The sequence below is a fragment of the Aethalodelphis obliquidens genome, unplaced genomic scaffold (assembly GCF_003676395.1).
Source record: "Aethalodelphis obliquidens isolate GAN/ISIS:26980383/991018 unplaced genomic scaffold, ASM367639v1 scaffold25, whole genome shotgun sequence".
Classification (NCBI taxonomy): domain Eukaryota; kingdom Metazoa; phylum Chordata; class Mammalia; order Artiodactyla; family Delphinidae; genus Aethalodelphis; species Aethalodelphis obliquidens.
This window is the reverse complement of record NW_020837969.1, coordinates 23,426,466-23,449,266: the sequence shown is the minus strand read 5'-3', so window position 1 is coordinate 23,449,266 and position 22,801 is coordinate 23,426,466. Positions and strand designations below refer to the sequence as shown.

The 22,801-nt window shown below is 39.0% G+C and overlaps 1 protein-coding gene across 4 annotated transcripts in view; it reads left to right on the top strand.

Annotated features, from left to right (window-relative positions):
- Positions 1 to 17,113, top strand: part of GTF2E2 (general transcription factor IIE subunit 2) — a 74,732-nt gene extending 57,619 nt beyond the window's left edge. For all 4 annotated transcript variants that reach the window (XM_027122758.1, XM_027122761.1, XM_027122759.1 and 1 more), the window contains 2 exons: positions 15,231 to 15,346; positions 16,603 to 17,113. In XM_027122758.1, the coding sequence (XP_026978559.1) occupies positions 15,231 to 15,346; positions 16,603 to 16,719 (233 nt within the window). In that variant the 3' untranslated portion in view covers positions 16,720 to 17,113. The remainder of the gene's footprint in view (positions 1 to 15,230; positions 15,347 to 16,602) is intronic.
- The last annotated feature ends 5,688 nt before the right edge of the window (positions 17,114 to 22,801 follow it).

The following is a 22,801-nucleotide window of genomic DNA, read 5'->3' as shown; positions in this document are numbered from 1 at the left end:
GAAACCCAAGGAGAAACACGCCGGGACACATAGTAATCAAATTGACAAAAATTAAAGACAAAAATTATTGAAAGCAGCAAGGGAGAAACGACAAATAATGTACAAGGGAACTCCTATAACGTTAACAGTTGAGTTCTCAGCAGAAACTCTACAAGCCAGAAGGGAGTGGCATGATATATTTAAAGTGATGAAAAGGAAGAACCTACAACCAAGATTACTCTACCTGGCAAGGATCTCATTCAGATTCAACAAAATCGAAAGCTTTACAGACAAGCAAAAGCTAAGAGAATTCAGCACCACCAAACGAGCTCTACAGCAAATGCTAAAGGAACTTCTCTAAGTGAGAAACACAAGGGAAGAAAAGGACCTACAAAAACAAACCCGTAACAACTAAGAAAATGGTAATAGGAACATACATACCGATGATTACCTTAAACGTGAATGGATTAAATGCTCCAACCAAAAGACACAGGCTCACTGAATGGATACAAAAGCAAGACCCATATATGAGACCCACTTCAGACCTAGGGACACATACAGACTGAAAGTGAGGGAATGGAAAAAGATATTCCATGCAAATGGAAATCAAAAGAAAGCTGGAGTAGCAATACTTCTATCAGATAAAATAGACTTTAAAGAATGTTACAAGAGACAAGGACACTACATAATGATCAAGGGATCAATCCAAGAAGAAGATATAACAATTATAAATATATATGCACCCAACGTAGGAGCGATACATAAGGCAACTGCTAACAGCTATAAAAGAGGAAATCAACAGTGACACAGTAATAGTGGGGGACTTTAACACCTTACTTACACCAATGGACAGATCATCCAAACAGAAAAGTAATAAGAAAAGAGAAGCTTTAAATGACACAATAGACCAGATAGATATAATTGATATTTATACGACATTCCATCCAAAAACAGCAGAATACACTTTCTCCTCAAGTTCGCATGGAACATTCTCCAGGATAGATCACATCTTGGGTCACAAATCAAGCCTCAGTCAATTTAAGAAAATTCAAATCATATCAAGCATCTTTTCTGACTACAACACTATGAGAGTAGAAATGAATTACAGGGAAAAAAATGTAAAAAACACAATCACATGGAGGCTTAACAATACATTAATAAATAACCAAGAGATCATTGAAGAAATCAAAGAGAAAATCAAAAAATACCTAGAGACAAATGACAGTGAAAACATGACGATCCAAAACCTATGGGATGCAGCAAAAGCAGTTCTAAGAGGGAAGTTTATAGCAATACAAGCCTACCTCAAGAAACAAGAAAAATCTCAAACATTCTAACCTTACACATAAAGGAACTAGAGAAAGAAGAACAAACAAAACCCAAAGTTAGGAGAAGGAAAGAAATCATAAATATCAGACCAGAAATAAATGAAATAAAAACAAAGAAAACAATAGCAAAGATAAATAAAACTAAAACCTGGTTCTTTGAGAAGATAAACAAAATTGATAAACCATTAGCCAGACTCATCAAGAAAAAGAGGGAGAGGACTCAATAGAATTAGAAATGAAAAAGGAGAAGTTACAACAGACATACAGAAATACAAAGCATCCTAAGAGACTACTACAAGCAACTCTATGCCAATAAAATGGACAACCTGGAAGAAATGGACAAATTCTTAGAAAGGTATAACCTTCCAAGACTGAACCAGGAAGAAACAAAATATCAACAGACCAATCACAAGTAATGAAATTGACACTGTGATTAGAAATCTTCCAACAAACAAGTCCAGGATCAGGTGGCTTCACAGGTGAATTCTTTCAGACATTTAGAGAAGAGCTAACACCCATCCTTCTCAAACTCTTCCAAAAAATTGCAGAGGAAGGAACACTCCCAAACTCATTCTCTGAGGCCACCATCACCCTGATACCAAAAGCAGACAAAGATACTACAAAAAAAGAAAATTACAGACCAATATCACTGATGAACTTAGAAGCAAAAATCCTCAGCAGAATACTAGCAAACAGAATCCAACAACACATTAAAAGGATCATACACTATGATCAAGTAGGATTTATCCCAGGGATGCAAGGATTCTTCAACGTATGCAAATCAATCAATGTGATACACCATATTAACAAATTGAAGAATAAAAGCCATATGATCATCTCAATAGATGCAGAAAAAGCTTTTGACAAAATTCAACACCCATTTATGATAAAAACTCTCCAGAAAGTGGACATAGAGGTAACCTACCTCAACATGATAAAGGCCACATACGACAAACCCACAGCAAACATCATTCTCAGTTGTGAAAAACTGAAAGCATTTCCTCTAAGACCAGGAATAAGACAAGGATGTCCACTCTCGCCACTTATTCAACATAGTTGTGGAAGTCCTAGCCACAGCAATCAGAGAAGAAAAATAAAAGGAATCCAACTTGGAAAAGAAGTAAAACTGTCGTTGTTTGCAGATGACATGATACTATACATAGAGAATCCTAAACATGCCACCAGAACGCTACTAGAGCTAATCAATGAATCTGGTAAAGCAGCAGGATACAAAATTAATGCACAGCAATTTCTTGCATTCCTAAACACTAATGATGAAAACTCTGAAAGAGAAATTAAGGAAACACTCCCATTTACCACTGCAACAAAAATAATAAAATACCAAGGAATAAACCTACCTAAGGAGATGAAAGACTTGTATGCAGAAAACAGTAAGACACTGATGAAAGAAATTAAAGATGATACCAACAGATAGAGAGATATACCATGTTCTTGGATTGGAAGAATCAACATTGTGAAAATGACTATACTACCCAAAGCAATCTACAGATTTCAATGCAATCCCTATCAAATTACCAGTGGCATTTTTTTTTTTTTTTTTTACAGACCTAGAACAAAAAATCTTAAAATTTGTATGGAGACACAAAAGAACCCGAATAGCCAAAGCAGTCTTGAGGGAAAAAAACAGACCTGGAGGAATCAGACTCCCTGACTTCAGACTATACTACAAAGCTACCATAATCAAGACAATATGGTACTGGCACAAAACCAGAAACATAGATCAATGGAACAGGATAGAAAGCCCAGAGATAAGCACCTGTGGTCAACTAGTCTATGACAAAGGAGGCAAGGATATAGGAGAAAAAACAGTCTCTTCAATAAGTGGTGCTGGGAAAACTGGACAGCTACCTGTAAAAGAATGAAATTAGAACACTCTCTAACACTGTACACAATAATAAAGTCAAAATGGATTAGAGACCTAAATGTAAGACTGGACACTATAAAACTTAGAGGAAAACATAGGAAGAACACTCTTTGACATAAATCACAGCAAGATCTTTTTTGATCCACCTCCTAGAGTAATGAAATAAAAACAAAATAAATGGGACCTAATGAAACTTAAAAGCTTTTGCAAAGCAAAGGAAACTACAAACAAGATGAAAAGATAACCCTCGGAATGGGAGAAAATATTTGCAAATGAATCAATGGACAAAGGATTAATCTCCAAAGTATAAACAGCTCATGCAGCTCAATATTTAAAAAGCAACCCAATTGAAAAATGGGCAGAAGACCTAAATAGACATTTCTCCAAAGAAGACATACATATGGCCAAGAAGCACATGAAAAGCTGCTCAACATCACTAATTATTAGAGAAATGCAAATCAAAAGTGCAATGAGGTATCACCTCACATCAGGTAGAACGGACATCATCAGAAAATGTACAAACAAATGCTGGAGAGGGTGTGGCAAAAAGGGAATCCTCCTGCACTCTCGGTAGGAATGTAAATTGATACAGCCACTATGGAGAACAGTATGGAGGTTCCTTAAAAAACTAAAAATAGAACTACCATATGACCCAGCAATCCCACTACTGGGCATATACCCAGAGAAAACCATAATTCAAAAAGACACATGCACCCCAATGTTCATTGCAACACTATTTACAATAGCCAGGTCATGGAAGCAACCTAAATGCCCATTGACAGACGAATGGATAAAGAAGATGTGGTACATATCTACAATGGAATATTACTCAGCCATAAAAAGGAATGAAATTAGGTCATTTTTAGAGATGTGGATGGATTTAGAGACTGTCATACAGAGTGAAGTAAGTCAGAAAGAGAACAACAAATATTGTATATTAACTCATATATGTGGAACCTTGAAAAATGTTACAGATGAACTGGTTTGCAGGGCAGAAATAGAGACACAGATGTAGAGAACAAACGTGTGGACACCAAGGGGGGAAAGTGGTGGTGGTGGTAGGGGGTTGGTGATGGGATGAATTGGGAGATCGCGCTTGACATGTATACACTAATATGTATAAAATGGGTAACTAATAAGAACCTGCTGTATAAAGAAATAAATGAAATTCAAAAATTCAAAAAAAAGTGAATCAGCTATATGTATACATATATCCCCATGTCCCCTCTCTCTCGTATCTCCCTCCCAACCTCCCTACCCCACCCGTCTAGGTGGTCACAAAGTACCAAGTTGATCTCCCTGTGCTATGCGGCTGCTTCCCACTAGCTATCTGTTTTACATTTGGTAGTGTATATATGTCAGTGCTACTCTTTCACTTCGTCTCAGCTTACCCTTCCCCCTCCCCGTGTCCTCAAGTCCATTCTCTACGTCTGCATCTTTATTTCTGTCTTGTCCCTAGGTTCTTCAGAACCTTTTTTTTTTTTAAAGATTCCATATATATGTATTAGCATATGCTCTTCGTTTTTCTCTTTCTGGCTTACTTCACTCTGTATGACAGAATCTAGGTCCATCCACCTGACTACAGATAACTCAGTTTTGTTTGTTTTTATGGCTGAGTAGTATTCTACTGTATATATGTGCCACATCTTCTTTATCCATTCATCTGTCAGTGGACACTTAGTTTTCTTCCATGTCCTGGCTGTTGTAAATAGAGCTGCAATGAACATTGTGGTACATGACTCTTTGAATTATGGTTTTCTCAGGGTATATGCCCAGTATTGGGATTGCTGGGGCATATGGCACTTCTATATTTAGTTTTTTAAGGAACCTCCATACTGTTCTCCATAGTGGCTGTATCAATTTACATTCCCACCAACAGTGCAAGAGGGTTCCTTTTTCTCCACACCCTCTCCAGCATTTATTGTCTGTAGATTTTTTGATGATGGTCATTCTGACTGGTGTGAGGTGATACCTCATTGTAGTTTTGATTTGCATTTCTCTAATGATTAGTGATGTTGAGCATCCTTTCATGTGTTTGCTGGCAATCTGTATATCTTCTTTGGAGAAGCATCTATTTAGGTCTTCTGCCCATTTTTGGATTGGGGTGTTTGTATTTTTGGTATTGAGCTGTATGAGCTGCTTGTAAATTTTGGATATTAATCCTTTGTCAGTTGCTTCATTTGCAAATATTTTCTCCCATTTTGAGGGTTGTCTTTTCATCTTGTTTATGGTTTCCTTTGCTGTGCAAAAGCTGTTAAGTTTCATTAGGTCCCATTTATTTTTGTTTTTATTTCCGTTTCTCTAGGAGGTGGGTCAAAAAAGACTCTTGCTGTGATTTATGTCATAGAGTGTTCTGCCTCTGTCTTCCTCTAAAAGTTTTATAGTGTTTGGTCTTACATTTAGGTCTTTAATCCGTTTTGAGTTTATTTTTGTGTATGGTGTTAGGGAGTGTTCTAATTTCATTCTTTTACAGGTAGCTGTCCAGTTTTCCCAGCACCACTTATTGAAGAGGCTGCCTTTTCTCCACTGTATATTCTTCCCTCCTTTATCAAAAATAAAGTGACCATATGTGCGTGGGTTTATCTCTGGGCTTTCTGTCCTGTTCCATTGATCTGTATTCCTGTTTTTTGTTCCAGTACCATATTGTTTTGATTATTGTCACTTTGTAGTATAGTCTGAAGTCCGGGAGCCTGATTCCTGCAGCTCCATTTTTCTTTCTCAAGATTGCTTTGGCCATTTGGGGTCTTTTGTGTTTTCTTAGAAATTGTGAAATTTTTTGTTCTAGTGCTGTGAAAAATGCCATTGGTAGTTTGATAGGGATTGCATTGAATCTGGTTATTGCTTTGCGTAGTATAGTCATTTTCACAGTGTTGATTCTTCCAGTCCAAGAACATGGTATATCTCTCCATCTGTTGGTATCATCTTTAATTTCTTTCATCAGTGTCTTATAGTTTTCTGCATACAGGTCCTTTTTGTCTCCTTAGGTAGGTTTATTCCTAGTATTTAATTTTTTTTGTTGCAGTGGTAAATGGGAGTGTTTCCTTAATTTCTCAGAGTTTTCAGCATTAGTGTATAGGAATGCAAGAGATTTCTGTTCATTAATTTTGTATCCTGCTGCTTTACCAAATTCATTGATTAGCTCTAGTAGTGTTCTGGTGGCATGTTTAGGATTCTCTATGTATAGTATCATGTCATCTGCATTGACCGTTTTACTTCTTCTTTTCTGATTTGTATTCCTTTTATTTCTTTTTCTTCTCTGATTGCTGTGGCTAAAACTTCCAAAACTATGTTGAATAATAGTTGTGATAGTGGACAACCTTGTCTTTTTCCTGATATTAGAGGAAATGGTTTCAGTTTTTCACCATTGTGAACCATTTTGCTGTGGGTTTGTCATATATGGCCTTTATTATGTTGAGGAAAGTTCCCTTTATGCCTACTTTCTGGAGGGTTTTTATCATAAATGGCTGTTGAATTTTGTCAAAAGCTTTTTCTGCATCTATTGAGATGATCATATGGTTTTTTTCCTTCAGTTTGTTAATGTGATTATAGCATTGATTGATTTGCATATATTCAAGAATCCTTGCCTTCCTGGGATAAACCCCACTTGATCATGGTGTATGATCCTTTTAATGTGCTGTTGGATTCTGTTTGCTAGTATTTTGTTGAGGATTTTTGCATCTATGTTCATCAGTGATATTGGCCTGTAGTTTTCTTTCTTTGTGACATCTTTGTCTGATTTTGGTATCGGGGATAGTGGCCTCGTAGAATGAGTTTGGGAGTGTCCCTTCCTCTGTTATATTTTGGAAGAGTTTGAGAAGGATGGGTGTTAGATCTTCTGTAAATGTTTGAGAGAATTCACATGTGAAGCCATCTGGTCCTGGGCTTTTGTGTTTTGGAAGATTTTTAATGACAGTTTCAATTTCAGTGCTTGTGATTGGTCTGTTTATGTTTTCTGTTTTTTCCTGGTTCAGTCTCGGGATTTTGTGCTTTTCTAAGAATTTGTCCATTTCTTCCAGGTTGTCCATTTTACTGGCATATAGTTGCTTGTGGTAATCTCTCATGATCCTTTGTATTTCTGCAATGTCAGTTGGTACTTATCCTTTTTCATTTCTAATTCTGTCTTCTCCCTTTTTTTCTTGATGAGTCTGGCTAATCGTTTATCAATTTTGTTTATCTTCTCAAGCAACCAGATTTTAGTTTTATTGATCTTTGCTATCATTTCCTTCATTTCTTTTTCATTTATTTCTGCTCTGATCTTTATGATTTCTTTCCTTCTGCTATCTTTGGGTTTTTTTGTTCTTTCTGTAATTGCTTTAGGTGTAAGTTTAGGTTGTTTATTTAAGATTTTTCTTGTTTCTTGAGGTGTGATTGTATTGCTATCAGCTTCCCTTTTAGAACTGCTTTTGCTGCATTCCATAGATTTTGGGTTGTCATTGTCATTTTTTTCTAGGTATTTTTTGATTTCCTCTTTGATTTCTTCAGTGATCACTTGGTTATTTAGTAGCATAATGTTTAGCCTCCATGTGTTTGTATTTATTACAGTTTTTTTTCCTGTAATGGATATCTAGTCTCATAGCGTTGTGGTGGGAAAAGATACTTGATAAGATTTCAGTTTTCTTACATTTACTAAGGCTTGATTTGTGACCCAAGATATGATCTGTCCTGGAGAATGTTCCATGAGAACTTGAGAAGAAAGTGTATTCAGTTGTTTTTGGATGGAATGTCCTATAAATATCAATTTAGTCTATCTGGTCTATTGTGTCATTTAAAGCTTGTGTTTCCTTATTTATTTTCTGTCTGGATGATCTGCCTATTGGTGTAAGTGGGGTGTTAAAGTTCCCCACTGTTTTTGTGTTACTGTCGATTTCTCCTTTTATGGCTGTGAACATTTGCCTTATGTTTTGTGGTGCTCCTATGTTGGCTGCATAAATATTTATAATTGTTATTTTTTTCTTCTTGGATTGATCCTTTGATCATTATGTCATGTCCTTATCTCTTGTAACATTCTTTATTTTAAAGTATTTTATCTGATACGAGTATTGCTACTCCAGCTTTCTTGTGATTTCCATTTGCATAGAATATCTTTTTCCATCCCCTCACTTTCAGTCTGTATGTGTCGCTAGGTCTGAAGCAGGTTTCTTGTAGACAGCATATTTAAATGTCTTGTTTTTGTATCCATTCAAACAGTCTTTGTCTTTCGGTTGGAGCATTTAATTCATTTACATATAAGGTGTTCGGTGATATGTATGTTCCTATTACCATTTTCTTAATTGATTTGGGTTTGTTTTTGTTGGTCTTTTTCTTTTGCGTTTCCTGCTTAGAGAAGTTCCTTTAGCATTTGTTGTAAAGCTGGTTTTGTGGTGCTGAATTCTCGTAGTTTTTGCTTGTCTGTAAAGCTTTTTATTTCTCCATTGAATCTGAATGAGATCCTTGCTGGGTACAGTAATCTTGGTTGTAGGTTTTTCCCTTTCATCACTTTAAGTATATTCTGCCACTCCCTTCCGGCTTGCAGAGTTTCTCCTGAAAGATCAGCTGTTAACCTATTGGGGGTTCCCTTATATGTTATTTGTTGGTTTTCCATTGCTGCTTTTAATATTTTTTCTTTGTAGTTAGTTTTTCATAGTTTGATTAATATGTCTCTTGGTGTATTTCTCCTTGGATTTTTCCTGTATGGGACTCTCTGCACTTCCTGACTTGATTGACTATTTCCTTTCCCATGTTAGGGAAGTTTTCAACTATAATCTCTTCAGATATTTTCTCAGTCCCTTTCTTTTTCTCTTCTTCTTCTGGGGCCCTTATAATTTGAATGTTGGTGCATTTTATGTCCCAGAGGTCTCTGTGACTGTCCTCAATTCTTTTCATTCTTTTTTGTTTATTGTGCTCTGCAGTAGTTATTTCCACTATTTTATCTTCCAGGTCACTTATCCGTTCTTCTGCCTCAGTTATTCTACTATTGATTCCTTCTAGAGAATTTTTAATTTTATTGTTCATCATTGTTTGTTTGCTCTTTAGTACTTCTGGGTCCTTGTTAAGAGTTTCTTGTATTTTCTCCATTCTGTTTCCAAGATTTTGGATCATCTTTACTATCATTACTCTGAATTCTTTTTTAGGTAGACTGCCTATTTCCTCTTCATTTGTTTGGTCTGGTTGGTTTTACTTTGTTCCTTCATCTGCTGTGTATTTCTCTGTCTTCTCATTTTGCTTAACTTACTGTGTTAGGGGTCTGCTTTTTGCAAACTGCAGGTTCATAGTTCCCATTGTTTTTGGTGTCTGTCCCCAGTGGGTAAGGTTGGTTCAGTGGGTTGTGTAGGCTTCCTGGTGGATGGGACTGGTACCTGTGTTCTGGTGGATGAGGCTGGATCTTGTCTTTCTGGTGGGCAGGACCGTGTCCGGTGGTGTGTTTTGGGGTGTCTGTGAACTTAGTATGATTTTAGGCAGCCTCTCTGCTAATGGGTGGGGTTGTGTTCCTGTCTTGCTAGTTGTTTGGCATGGGGTGTCCAGTACTGGAGCTTGCTGGTCGTTGAGTAGAGCTGGGTCTTAGCGTTGAGATGGAGATCTCTGGGAGAGCTCTCTCCCATATTATGAGAGGCCAGGAGGTCTCTGGTGGACCAGTGTTCTGAACTTGGCTTTCTGACCTCAGAGGCTCAGGCCTGGCACCTGGCCAGAGCACCAAGACCCTGTCAGCCACACAGCTCAGAAGAAAAGGGAGAAAAGAAAAAACAGGAAGAAACAGAAGTTATTAAAATAAAATAATTAAAAAAAGAGCAATTAAACAAATAAATCCACCAATGATAGCAAGTGCTAAAAACTATACTAAAAAAACCTGGACACACAGAACCCTAGGACAAATAGTAAAAGCAAACCTATACAGACAGAATCACACAAAGAAGCATATACATACACACTCACAAAAAGAGAAAAAGAAAAATATATAAAAAAAGGAAGAGAGCACCCAAATAAATAAACAAATCTACCAATGATAATCTCTAAATACTGAACTAAGATAAACATAAAACTAGAAACAAATTAGATGCAGAAAGCAAACCCCAAGTCTACAGTTGCTCCCAAAGTCCACCGCCTCAGTTTTGGGATGACTCGTTGTCTATTCAGGTATTCCACAGTTGCAGGGTACAGCAAGTTGATTGTGGAGATTTAATCTGCTGCTCCTGAGGCTGCTCGGAGAGATTTCCCTTTCTCCTGTTTGTTCGCACAGCTCCCGGGGTTCAGCTTTGGATTTGACCCGCCTCTGCATGTAGGTCGCCTGAGGGCATCTGTTCTTCGCTCAGACAGGACGGGGTTAAAGGTGCAGCTGATTCGGGGGCTCTGGCTCACTCAGGCCAGGGTGAGGGAGGCATACGGAATGCAGGGCAAGCCTGTGGTGGCAGAGGCCAGTGTGATGCTGCAATAGCCTGTGGCGCGCCTTGTGTTCTTCTGGGGAAGTTGTCCGTGGATCATGGGACCCTGGCAGTGGTGGGCTGCACAGGCTCCCGGGAGGGGAGGTGTGGATAGTAACCTGTGCTTGCACACAGGCTTCTTGGTGGCTGCAACAGTAACTTTAGCGTTTCATGCCCGTCTCTGGTGTCCACGCTGATAGCTGTGGCTTGTGCCCGTCTCTGAAGCTTGTTTAGGCGGTGCCCCTCTCCTTATGCACCCTTTTAGGAAGTATGAGGTCTTCTGCCAGCATTCAGTAGGTGTTCTGTAGGAGTTGTGCCACATGTAGATCTATTTTTGGTGTATTTGTGGGGAGGAAGGTGATCTCCACATCTTACTCCTCTGCCATCTTGAAGGTCATATTATAGAATTTTAAAGAGTTCTTTATTCTGGATACAGGTCTGTTAAAAGAGTTATGTTTTGTGAATATTGTCCATTCTATGAGTTGTCTTTTCAGTTTCTTGTTGGTGTGCTTTGAGATACAAACGTTTTTAATCTTGATGAGGTACAATTTATGTATTTGTCTTTTTGTTGCTTGTGTTTCTGTCATATCTAAGAAACCATTCCCTATTCCAACAACACCAATATTTACTTCTGTTTTTTCTTCAAAGAGTTTCCGTTTTAGCTCTTATATTTAGATCTTTGATCATTTTGAATTAATTTTTGCATATAGTGTGAGGTGTAGGTCGTCATATTTATTAGTATGCTGTAATACGTATACTGTATGTATGACCCAGCCGTACCACTTTTAGGTTTTTACCCAAGTTCACTCAAAATCCATGTACATATCAGCTTTATTCATAACAGCCAAAACATGGAAACAACTCAGATGTCCTTTAACAGTTCTTTCATCGCCCCCAAGTGGTACATCCTTACAATGGAATACAGCTTCGCAATAAGAAGGAACGAAGTACTGACATGCCCAACAACATGGATAAATCTCAGATGAGTCATGCTTATTGAAAGCAGCCAGATTCATCTGCCTTCCTTAAAGGCATTAGCACTCAGAAATAAGAGATGATAGACCTCAGAGGATGATGGTAACTATGACAGATATAGATAGTGCTTTTTCCTTTGCAGGCATTATTCTCAGTGCCTTATAGATATTAACTCATTTTATACCCACATCTTTATGAAATACATATTATTATCCCAATTTTACAGGTCAGGAAACTGAGCTAGAGAGGTTAAGTAACTTCTCCCATGTGACATAGTTAGTAAATAGTGTCACTGGGTTCCACATCCAGGCCCTCTTTTGCCACAGTCTGTACTATTCTACTAGTTTTGTATTTCATAGGAAAGCTCTGGGTGTAGCCAAAATATGAATGAGTTATTTGGGAACTTAAGCAAAGCCTTATTAATGAATTTGCTTATTTTCTTTCCTTCTCAGGCATACTTTCTGTTACACAGTTTTCATTCTTAGCTCAAGTAGGACAGGGTTCCCTTCAGTTGAAAGGGTCAAATCTGAGTTTTAAAATTCTAGCCTTTCTTTTCTGTTAAAAGACAGCAGATTTTTAAACAATTCCTATTTTATTTACCCTTATAATTTAGAGCCTGACTGACTTTCATGATACTTGGAGATAATCTCCTAAAACAAATCATTTGTCTTTAAATTTCATGTCCCCTAATCATTTGCTGTTTTCAAAAAAAGAAAAGTGATTGCTAGAAAAAGAGACTAGGATGCCTAGATCTTGGTTTCGAAATACCATTCTCCAGTAAAAGGAGTCAGGACTCCTTGGTGAAGAGTTGATTCCAAGTTTGGGGAAATGCAAGATGAGCTTGGAACATGTTTTGGTACCAGAAAGTAAGAAAATGCTCAAAAAACCCCCAAACAACAAAAAAGGGAAGCAAGTCAAAAAGAGCCAGGGACAATTTGAAGGGACTCAATGACCAAAGCCAGGATATTTGAACAAGAAAATAAATAATGATAGTAATGAGTTATAATCCATGAAATAAAATAAATATCCATGAATCCATACTAAGTTAACAATTGAATAGATAGATTGGATCGAGAATCAGATCCATTTATTCAGTAGTCTTCCTTATAGAATCCTAATCCATACGCATGAAAGGAATGACGGAAGTAACATGCCGTTAGGCAAACCCACAAGGATCAGTTGTTGTAGGCACGAGCCATCAATGGATGCTGAAATTAGTGAGCTAACGTGTGCTGAGAAACAGGGTGTTTAGGCATAGTCTCAGTAGATCTCCCCACAGGGTGCTTATTAATTACAAAGGGAAAAATAATAGCTTCATGGTGGAGAAATCTGACAGACACCACCTTAACCAGTGATCGTCTGACAGCCCCAGTAATAAGCCATGTGAACATCATGGACCCTTGATGTTAGGTCCTGAGAAGGGCACAATGTCTTCTCTGTGATGTTCTTGCCCAAAATGTATAGCCTCAATTTAATCACAAGGAAATAGCAGACAACCACACATTGAGGGCCGTTGTATAAAATAACTACAGAAACTCCTCAGAAGTGTCATGGTCCTGAGAGATGAGGAGACACTGGGCACACTTAAAGCCTGGAGCAAGGAGACACGGCAGCTAAACACAGTGGGATCCCAGGTGTGGTGCCGGACCATGACGACCAGGATGAGGATGCAAGTGCTAAAACTGGTGACATGTGAATAAGATCTGTGGATTAGTTAATAGGCTTGTATTATTAGTTTAGATAATTTTACTAAGATCATATACAGTGTTAACATTAGGGAAAGCTGGGCAAAACCTGTACTGGAGTTCTGTGTACTAATGTTGCAACTCTTCTGTTAATGTAAAATTATTTTAAAATAAAAAAGTTTAAAAAATGTAAAAAGAAAACAGATACTCTGTGATGCCCAGAGAATAACATACGTTCAGTGATCAGATTGTTGAGGATGTGCTAAATTCAGTGCCAACCATAGTAGGAAACTTAAAAAAAATATCCGCTCCCGAGGAGCTTATAGCCCTTCAAGGGGCTGAGAAAGTCATGTAAACAATTGATTGTCATCTGCTAACTGATTTCTGTAATCTATGCAGATGAAAGTTCAGGGAGCATATAGGAAAAAGAACTCTTAATGTATTGAAAGAAATAAAAAAAAAATTTTTTTCTTTTTAATTTTATTTTTGCGGTACGCGGGCCTCGCACTGCTGTGGCCTCTCCCGTTGCAGAGCACAGGCTCCGGACGCGCAGGCTCAGCGGCCATGGCTCACGGGCCCAGCCGCTCTGCGGCATGTGGGATCCTCCTGGACTGGGGCACGAACCTGCATCCCCTGCATCGGCAGGCGGACTCTCAACCACTGTGCCACCAGGGAAGCCCTAAAAATTTTTTTATTTAGAGATGTTTTGGATTGAAATAACTTTGTGCCCAGGTTGAATTCTTTGTAGTAGATTGTCATTTTTGCATTTGGTCACCATCAGCAAAAGCCTTTCCGTGTGTGGCAGAAAACGGATTTCCTAAGTATCACTGGAGCCCCAGCTGTTAGAGCATCATTTGCTTCTTGTAATACGTATTGAAATAGGAAAGAGGAGAACAGTCTGGTTCAGCACAGTATCTCATGCCTACTTTGTTTACAGCTTGTGAATGGACCCCTCTCCATTGTCACTTTTTACCTGAAAGTAAGGCAGGGGGCGGTGCCGGCGCCACCTGGATTAGGCCTCCAGGATGCCATGCCAAGGAGGAGGGTGGGGATGGGGGTAGGTGGTGTTGCAATGTGAGTGGGCGTGCGCATGCACATGCGAGAGAGGTCTCTGGTGAGCAGGGGCCCAGCCCCCAGCCTCAGGGCACCCAGCGAACTTGCCTCTTTTACCATCCAGAGTACAAATGTCTTATGATTTGCCATCATAAGACATTTTTTGTGTGTTGGAATGTAGATGTTAATAATGAAGTGAAACCTGGTTATTTGAGCCTCTCTTTAGGGACAGAATTTAAGATGCATTCGAGTTTCATTCTGGACATGTCCCAATTGTGATCTCTTTTGGTTGCAGAAATGGTGGTGTGGCAAAGGGGCCGGGGTCTCTGAGAACAAGGAGTAGGCTGGATGGAGGGCCTTTCTCCTTTGTCTTCCAGGGCATGTGAGACAGTGTTACTCAGTATTCCTCCCCTCACTTTTATCACCTCTTAGTCACCCATCCCCCATTTGTTTGATTTCAAAAGGCCTTTTTTGCAAATAGGCTGTTGTAACTCCTCCGTATAAAACTTTGGTTCCTCATCTCCCTGTTTCTCTTTTCCTGTAGGAGAGGAAGTGGGCTATACTGAGCTCATGAGAGATGATCAGGAATTTGAACTATTTCAATGGAGAACTGATTTCTGGGATTAAAGGAGAGGGTCAACTGCCTTTCTTCCCAGGAAAGCTGGGAGGCTCAATCACATGGCCTTCATTTACAGGCTCTAAAAATAGAGCAGTGCTGATCTGGTCTGTAGGGATGCAGTTCGTGCTCCCAGGCCCTTCTGCTGCTGTGTCCAGCATCTGAATGTTCCTGTCTTCCTTTGTTTTTATAATGAAATCTCAGATGTGCTCATTGAGATCAGAGGAGATAATATCGAAGCCTGATTTCGATCACACTGAGATGTTATAGCTTGTAAACATCTATTGTACAGTAACTACTGTCTTGTTGGCACAGAGTTTCAGAAACTGTGGAGGAGTGTCACTGTGGATTCAATGGATGAGGAGAAAATTGAAGAGTATCTGAAGCGACAGGGTATTTCTTCCATGCAGGAATCTGGACCAAAGAAAGTGGTACGTACTCTCTAGAAGAAAATGTAATCCTCTGCTCTTTGAACTGTTAGCCTGTGTCCTGTGCAGCTCTCGGAAGAGCAGGTAGGTAGGTAGTTCTCCCTTCCAGTTTTTTCTGTGTCCTAATCCTGTGACCTTGGTCAGATGCATTCAGATCACGTCTGGTGTACTGAGGGCCAACGGATCTCTTTGCCCTTAGGGGCTGCTCGCCAGGTATGTGAGAGCCTCCCCGGCAGTCAGTGCCTGCCCTTAAGCTCCAGCCATAGGGCGTGCAGTGCCCACGTGTTGTGCTCCCAGTTTCTGCCAGGGGCTTGCTTCATCGTTCTGGCCTTTATGGTCTTCACCGCACCCCCCACCCCTCTTGCTCCCGGAGCCCGGTGGTCTCGGTGCCTGGCTTTGCCTTAGCCCTGATCACACTGAATTATCCTTGTTGACTTTCAGATCCCTTAGGAACCAGATATTACTGTCTTTATAGCCCCCAAATCCTGCTCATTGGAGGGATTTGTAATTGAATGAAGACCTGTGAATTCCTTTACCAGCTAACCAGCTCTCTGCAGCCCAGGGTCAAAGCCAGGATGAAAACTATTTCACTAACACCCTCCTTCCCTGTCCACCATCGTGCCTTTGTAGCTTGACTTGTTTGTGGCTTAGTGTTTTATTCAGTGAAGTTTTAGGACTCCTTTAAAAGGGGAAATTTATTGCCAGTGATCTCCAAGAATTAGCGTGATTGCAGCACTTCATGGTTTCCCGTCATTGCTTAGTTTGTTAATATTATGTGATATTAGTATTTCAGGTATACAGTGAAGAAAAGAGGATAATATTTAACAAATCTTTCTGTGTTCATCCACTTCCCAATTTGCCCATATCTCTATATTTTGCTGTATTTGCTTCAGGTCTTTGTTTTATTGGTAATTAATGGTGGATAAAATTTTAAACCTGATAATAGAGATGAAAAACAAGAGAGATTTACTGTCTCTCTTTTTACCCACTTCATGCCTACAATAGTTCTGGTTAGTTTTCATGCCAGCCCATTTATTCCAGGTGGAGGTATGCACTTCACTGTAACAGAAAGCCCTGGTCTGTGTTTTCGAACAAGGATTGTGTGGATTGGTGTGTGTGAGGCTGGGCTGCAGAACAGAAAAAAGGTCACAAACCCTGCATCTCTTTGCTGCTGGTTTTTGGGGCATCTTTTGTAAATCCTCCCCATATTACCGCTCTGAGTAGCCATTGTTTCTAACTTTCTTTACCTTTTCCTGTAGGCTCCTATTCAGAGAAGGAAAAAGCCAGCTTCACAGAAAAAGCGACGGTTTAAAACTCACAATGAGCACTTGGCCGGGGTGCTGAAGGACTACTCTGACATCACTCCTGGCAAGTAGTGGACAGTTTTGTCTGAGAGCAAAGAGTTACAAAGTCAAGATCTTCCTTGTTGACGCTGGGATCTGAAGACTGACCGTCTTCCCATTCTACTTCTTAGGACCGAGGACAGGAGCAGTTCAGTTTACAGAACTAGTGCAAATTACCAAACTTGAAGCTTATTTTCATTAATGGGCTAATGAGAAATGTTATGTCCCCTGTTAACCTCCTTCTTGGGGGAAAGGCGCTCAGCATGGCATACAGGTGACTTTGCTATTTATCTCTACTTCTAAGTGGTTCCTGGTTCCATTTTCCTTTTCATTACCTTAGAACAGGTTTGCCGATAGTCTTGAATGCAGTATTTGTTTATTCCAAAAGAGCATATTTATAATAAAATCGTTGTAGAAGGAGCTCTGAGATGTCAGTGAGTTCAGTTTGCTTCTTTCCATTCTTGGCAGTGACGGGTGGCAGCTTGTCTTTGACTCCCACAGGTGGTGTCTGGAATGCTGTTGGAGACCGAGGTCTGGGCTGCATTGCTGAGTGTGTGGATTTCACAGTTGGAACCCAAGGTGTGCCTCTTGGTAGCAGGTGAAGCAGTAAAGGTTCACTACATGTGATTTTTTAATGCTTGCTTTTAAAAGGGTAAATCAGTATTTAGCCTCTTGGAGTTTGCACGTCATGTTCTCATGCCATCTCCAGCAAGGATGAAGACGTGACTGTGTCCCAGCCCTGATGGGGCTTGGCCCTGAGGTTCTTCTTTCAGAGACTCCCTCTGTCTCCCAATCACTGGCTGAGCTCAGGAGAGCTGCTGTCACACATGTGGGTTAAGAGTTGTGGTGACTTTTGGGGAAATCTGTGGTCATTCCATCATTCTATGGTAAACTACCCATTTTCCTTATCTGTGCTTGTTTTATGGTCTGTGGTGGCCCTTCGGGGTGATAGTTATGGTTCTCATATCACATTGTGGTAGATTATAAAAGCAAGGTTTGGTGTTCTCAGAAAAGGTATGATGATAGTCCAAAGCAGTCAGTACTTTGTGCAGATGACAAGGAGCCTTTTTGCTGTTTTAGTTTTTATCCTTTTTGTTTACTTCTCATCCATTATCAGTGTCATCCTATTTCAGTGTCATCTTACCTCCTTATATCCAAGCCCCAAAATATGGCATGAAAAGATGTAAAACTGAGACTCCTCAGGATAATTTAGAAAATGGGAAACTCAATCTGTCTTGCTTTGTAGAGGATTTTTGCTAGTAAGGAAGAGCTTTAATATTTTATGGCATAAACTAGCTCTCTTTTTTAAAAAAAAAAAAATCTGGAGCTGGCTTATCTCCAAGTATACCTACTTTTTCTGGTCTATACATACCCACCCCCACCAGTTTTAGTGAGATACAGTTGACATACAGCACTGTGTAAGTTTTAAGATGCACAGCATAAGATTTGACTTACATACATCATAAAATGATTACCACAGTAAGTTTAATGTCACTCATTTCATATACATACCAAAAACAAGCAATGAGAACTCCTTGGGATTTACTTTTAACAATTTTCACATGTATCATACAGCAGTGCTATCTGTAGTCCTCTTGCTGTACATTACATCCCTAGTACTTATTTATCTTAAAACTGGAAGTTTGTACCTTTTGACCACCTTTGTCCAATTTCCCCTCACCCTGGCCCACACCTCTGGTAACCACAAATCTGATCTTTTTCTGTGAGGTTTTTCTTTTAAGAATCTACATATAAATGAGATCATTTGGTATTTGCTTAGTCTGTATGACTTACTTAGCATAATGCCATTAAGGCCCATCCATGTTGTTGCAAGTGACAGGATTTCCTCCTTTTATGGCTGAATAAGGTTTTATTTGTGTGTGTGTGTGTGTATGTATGTATGTGTATCTGCGTGTATCCATTCATCCACTAGGGAACACGTCTTGGTTATTGTAAATAATGCTGCTGTGAACATGGGGGTTCAGACATCTCTTTTTTGACTTGTGTTTTTGTTTCCTTCAGATATATTCCCAGAAGTAAAATTGCAATATCATATGGTAGTTTCTGTTAACTTTTGGAGGAACTTCCGCCCACAGTGGCTGTACCAGTTTACAACCCCATCAACAGTGCGCAAGGATTCCATTTTCTCTACATCTTCACCAGCACTTGTTATCTCTTGTCTTTTTGATACTAGCCATTCTGACAGGTGTGAGGTGATAGCTTATTGTGCTTTTGATTTGCATCACTAATGATTATATTAATGATGTTGAGCATTTTTTCAGGTACCTGTTGGTCATTTGTATATCTTACTTGGATGAAGGTCTATTCGGGTCCTTTGTCCATCTTTTAATTGGATTATTTTTTATTTATTTTTTTGTTATTGAGTTGTATGAGTTCTTTATATATTTTGGATAGTGACCCTCTTATCATAAATGGTTTGCAAATATTTTCTCCAATTCCATAGATTGTCTTTTCATTTTATTATTTCTTCTGATGTTCAGAAGCTTTTTAGTTTGATATAGTCCTACTTGTCTATTTGCGATTTTGTTGCTTGTGCTTTAGTTGTATCCAAAAGTTTATTGCCAAGACTCGTGTCAAGGAGCTTTTTTCCTGTGTTTTCTTCTAGGAGTTATATGCATTTTGGTCTTACATTTAAGTCTTTAATCCACTGATTTAATTTTTGTGAGTGGTGTAAGTTAGGGGTCTAGTTTCATACTTGTACATGTGAATGTCCAGTTTTCCCATCACCATTTAGCTGTGGACTTATATGTCTTTTATTATGTTAAGATATGTTCCTTCTGTACCTAATTTGTTAAGAGTGTTTTATCATGAATGGATGTTGAATTTTTTGGAAAGCTTTTTCTGCATCTTTTGAGATGATCATATGATTTTTTTCTTTCTATCAATGTGACATACCAAATTGATTTATGTATGTTGAACCATTCTTGCATCCCAAGGATAAATCTTACTTGATGATGGTGAATGATCTTTTTACTGTACTGCTGAATTCAATTTGCTAGTATTTTATTGAGAAGTTTTGCATCTATATTCATCAGGGATATGGACCTTTAGTTTTCTTTTCTGGTAGTGTACTTTTTTGGCTTTGATATTAGGGTAATGCTAGCCTTATAAAATGAGTTTGGGAATATTCCCTCCTCTTCAGTTTTTTGGAAGAGTTTGATAAGGATTGGCATGAACTCTTCTTTAAATGTTTGATGAAGTTCCCCTGTGAAGCCATCTGGGCCTGGGCTTTTCTTCATTAGGAGACTTTTTTTAAAAATTTATTTATTTGGCTACACTGGGTCTTAGTTGCGGTGTGCGGGATCTTTAATTGCAGCATGTGGGATCTAGTTCTCTGACCAGGGATCAAACCTGGGCCCCCTTCATTGGGAGCACGGAGTCTTAACCACTGGACCACCAGGGAAGTCCCTGGTGGAAGATTTTTGATTATTGACTGTTTCTAGCAATTGGTATTTTCAGATTTTCTATATCTTCTGATTTGGTCTTGGTAGGTTATATGTTTCTAATAATTTTTCCATTTCTTCTAGGTTGTCTGGTTTGTTGTATATAGTTGTTCATAGTAGCTGTTTATGATTCTTTGTGTGTCACTTGGAATGTCTCCTTTTTCGTTTATAGTTTTGTTGATTTGGATCCTCTCTTTTCCTTAGTGTAGCTAGAGGTTTATCAGTTTTGTTTATCTCTTCAAAAAACCAACTCTTAGTTTGGTTAATCTTTTCTACTGCTTTTCTGTTTTATTTATTTCTGTTCTAGTCTTTTTTATTTCCTTCCTTCTGCTAACTTTGGGCTCAGTTTGTACTTTTTCTGTTTTCTAAAGGTGTAGAGTTAAGTTGTTTGAGATTTTTCTTGTTTCTTAATGTAGGTGTTTATTGCTATGAACTTCCTTCTTTGAACTGCTTTTGCTGTATCCCATAAGTTTTGATGTGTTGTGTTTCCATTTTCATTTGTCTCAAGATACTTTTAAATTTCTCCTTTAATTTCATTTTTGATCCATTGGTTGTTCAGGTGAGCATTATTTTCATATGTTCAAGAATTTTCCAGTTTTCCTCCTTTTATTATTTCTAGTTTCATCCCATCTGGTTGGAGAAGATACTTGGTATGATTTCAGTCTTTTTGAATTTGCTAAGGCTTGTTTTGTGGCCTGACGTATGGTCTGTCATAGATTATATTCCATGTGTGCTTGAGAAGAATGCCTATTCTGTTGTTGGGTAGAATGTTCTGTACAGTTGACCTTTGAAAAACATGGGGGATAGGGGTGTGGAAGCCCCACACAGTCAAAATTCTGCATGTAACTTTACAGTTGGCCCTTGTATCTGTGGTTTCAACCAACCATGAATTGTATAGTACTGTAGTGTGTATTTATTGAAAAAAAATCCACATATAAGTGGACCCATGTAGTTCAAGAGTCAACTGTATATGTCTATTAGGTACATTTAGTCTCTAGTGTTGTTCAAATCCTGTTTCCTTACTGATCCTCTGTCTGGATGATCTGTCTATTGTAGAGAGTGGGATATTAAAGTCCCCAACTATTACTTTATTGCAGGTTATTTCTCCTTTTAGTTCTATTAGGTTTGGTTATATGTGTGGGTGCTCTGATTGGGTGCATAAGTATTTACAATTGTCATGTATTCTTTTTTGTTGTTGTTTTTTGGCTGCGCCACACGGCTTGAAGGATCTTGGGTCCCTGACCAGGGATTGAATCTGGGTCCTGGCAGTGAAGGTGCCATGTCCTAACCACAGGACTGCCAGGGAATTTCCAACAATTGTTATATATTCTTGATTGATTGATCCTTTTATCATTGTATAATGACCTTCTTTGTCTCTTTTTACCATTCTTAAAGTCTATTTTGTCTTACATAAGTATAGCTATGCCTGCTTTTCTTTTGAATACCATTTGCCTGAAATATCTTATTCCCTTTGCTCTCAGTCTGTGTCTTTAAAGCTAAAGTGAGTCTCTGATAGGCAGCATATCATTGGATCTTGTTTTTTAATCCATTCAGCAGTTCTGGGTATTTTGATTGGAGGATTTAATCCACTTACGTTTAAAGTAATTATTGTTAGGTGAGGACTTTACTGTTTCCATTTTGTTAATTGTTTTCTGGCTGTTTTGACATGCAGGGAGGGATATAGTCTTTGTGGGAAATTGTGATACGAACCCAGTTGTATTTGAGGGTTGTAATAAAAAGAAAGAAGTTCTTTACCAGTTTTTCTGGGCACCTAGAAACATATCCACCAGAAATTCAAGTTAAAGTCAAAGTCACGTTCTTACCTCTGCCCGTTTCTGCTGGGTCTGTGGCCTGTTTAACAGAAGGAAGTTGGAATGGGCGTGTCTGGGTGTGTTGAAAGTTTAAGACAGTCTGTAGTGCATTTGATCTATAATTCATCACTGTAAGCCGAGGCTTTTAGGGGATAGCTAAAATATATTTGAGCCCAAAAGTGTAAAAAATGACATTTGATTGTTGCTGTTACATCCTCTAAGTGTGGCGAGATGATGGTGGGACTCGGGGGTTGGAGCAGCGCTTGATACGTGTGGAGCAGAGTCTCAGCGAGAAGGCAGTGCAGCTACTTCCCGTTCCATTGTTTATAGCAAGGGCACTGCAGACATACAGCCCTTGGTTCTTTTGTGAGCTGACTGAAGTCACTAGCAGAAAAAACGTTTTGGATGTGGGAATGGGGCATTTGGATTTATAAGTTCCCCAGTTCATATCAGCTAATAATGGTTTTCTGAGGCATAGAAAATGAGACTTGGTGTCCCCTCTTCCTCCTAGCTACTGTTTTTACTTGCAAAAATGATTTATTTATGGGGAAGATAATTTTGTGTTTTTTAAGGTTTTATTGACTGTTCTTAACAAGCTGGGTCCAGCACTGTTGCTGTGTAGCGAAGCTGGGGTGCTGTGTGTGGAGACAGCGCGATGACCTGTATCACGTGTTGCCGCCCTTAGAGCTTCACGTAGGACAGTCCATCCTCTCCTCGGGTGTGTTTTTTGGGCTTGTTCTGAGAGACTAGATGTTCTGTGGGGAGCAGAGGGTGGGGGAGGCCCAAGGACCTCTTGGAAACCACTTCTCAGATGAACCGGACTTTGGAATCCCTGTCCTG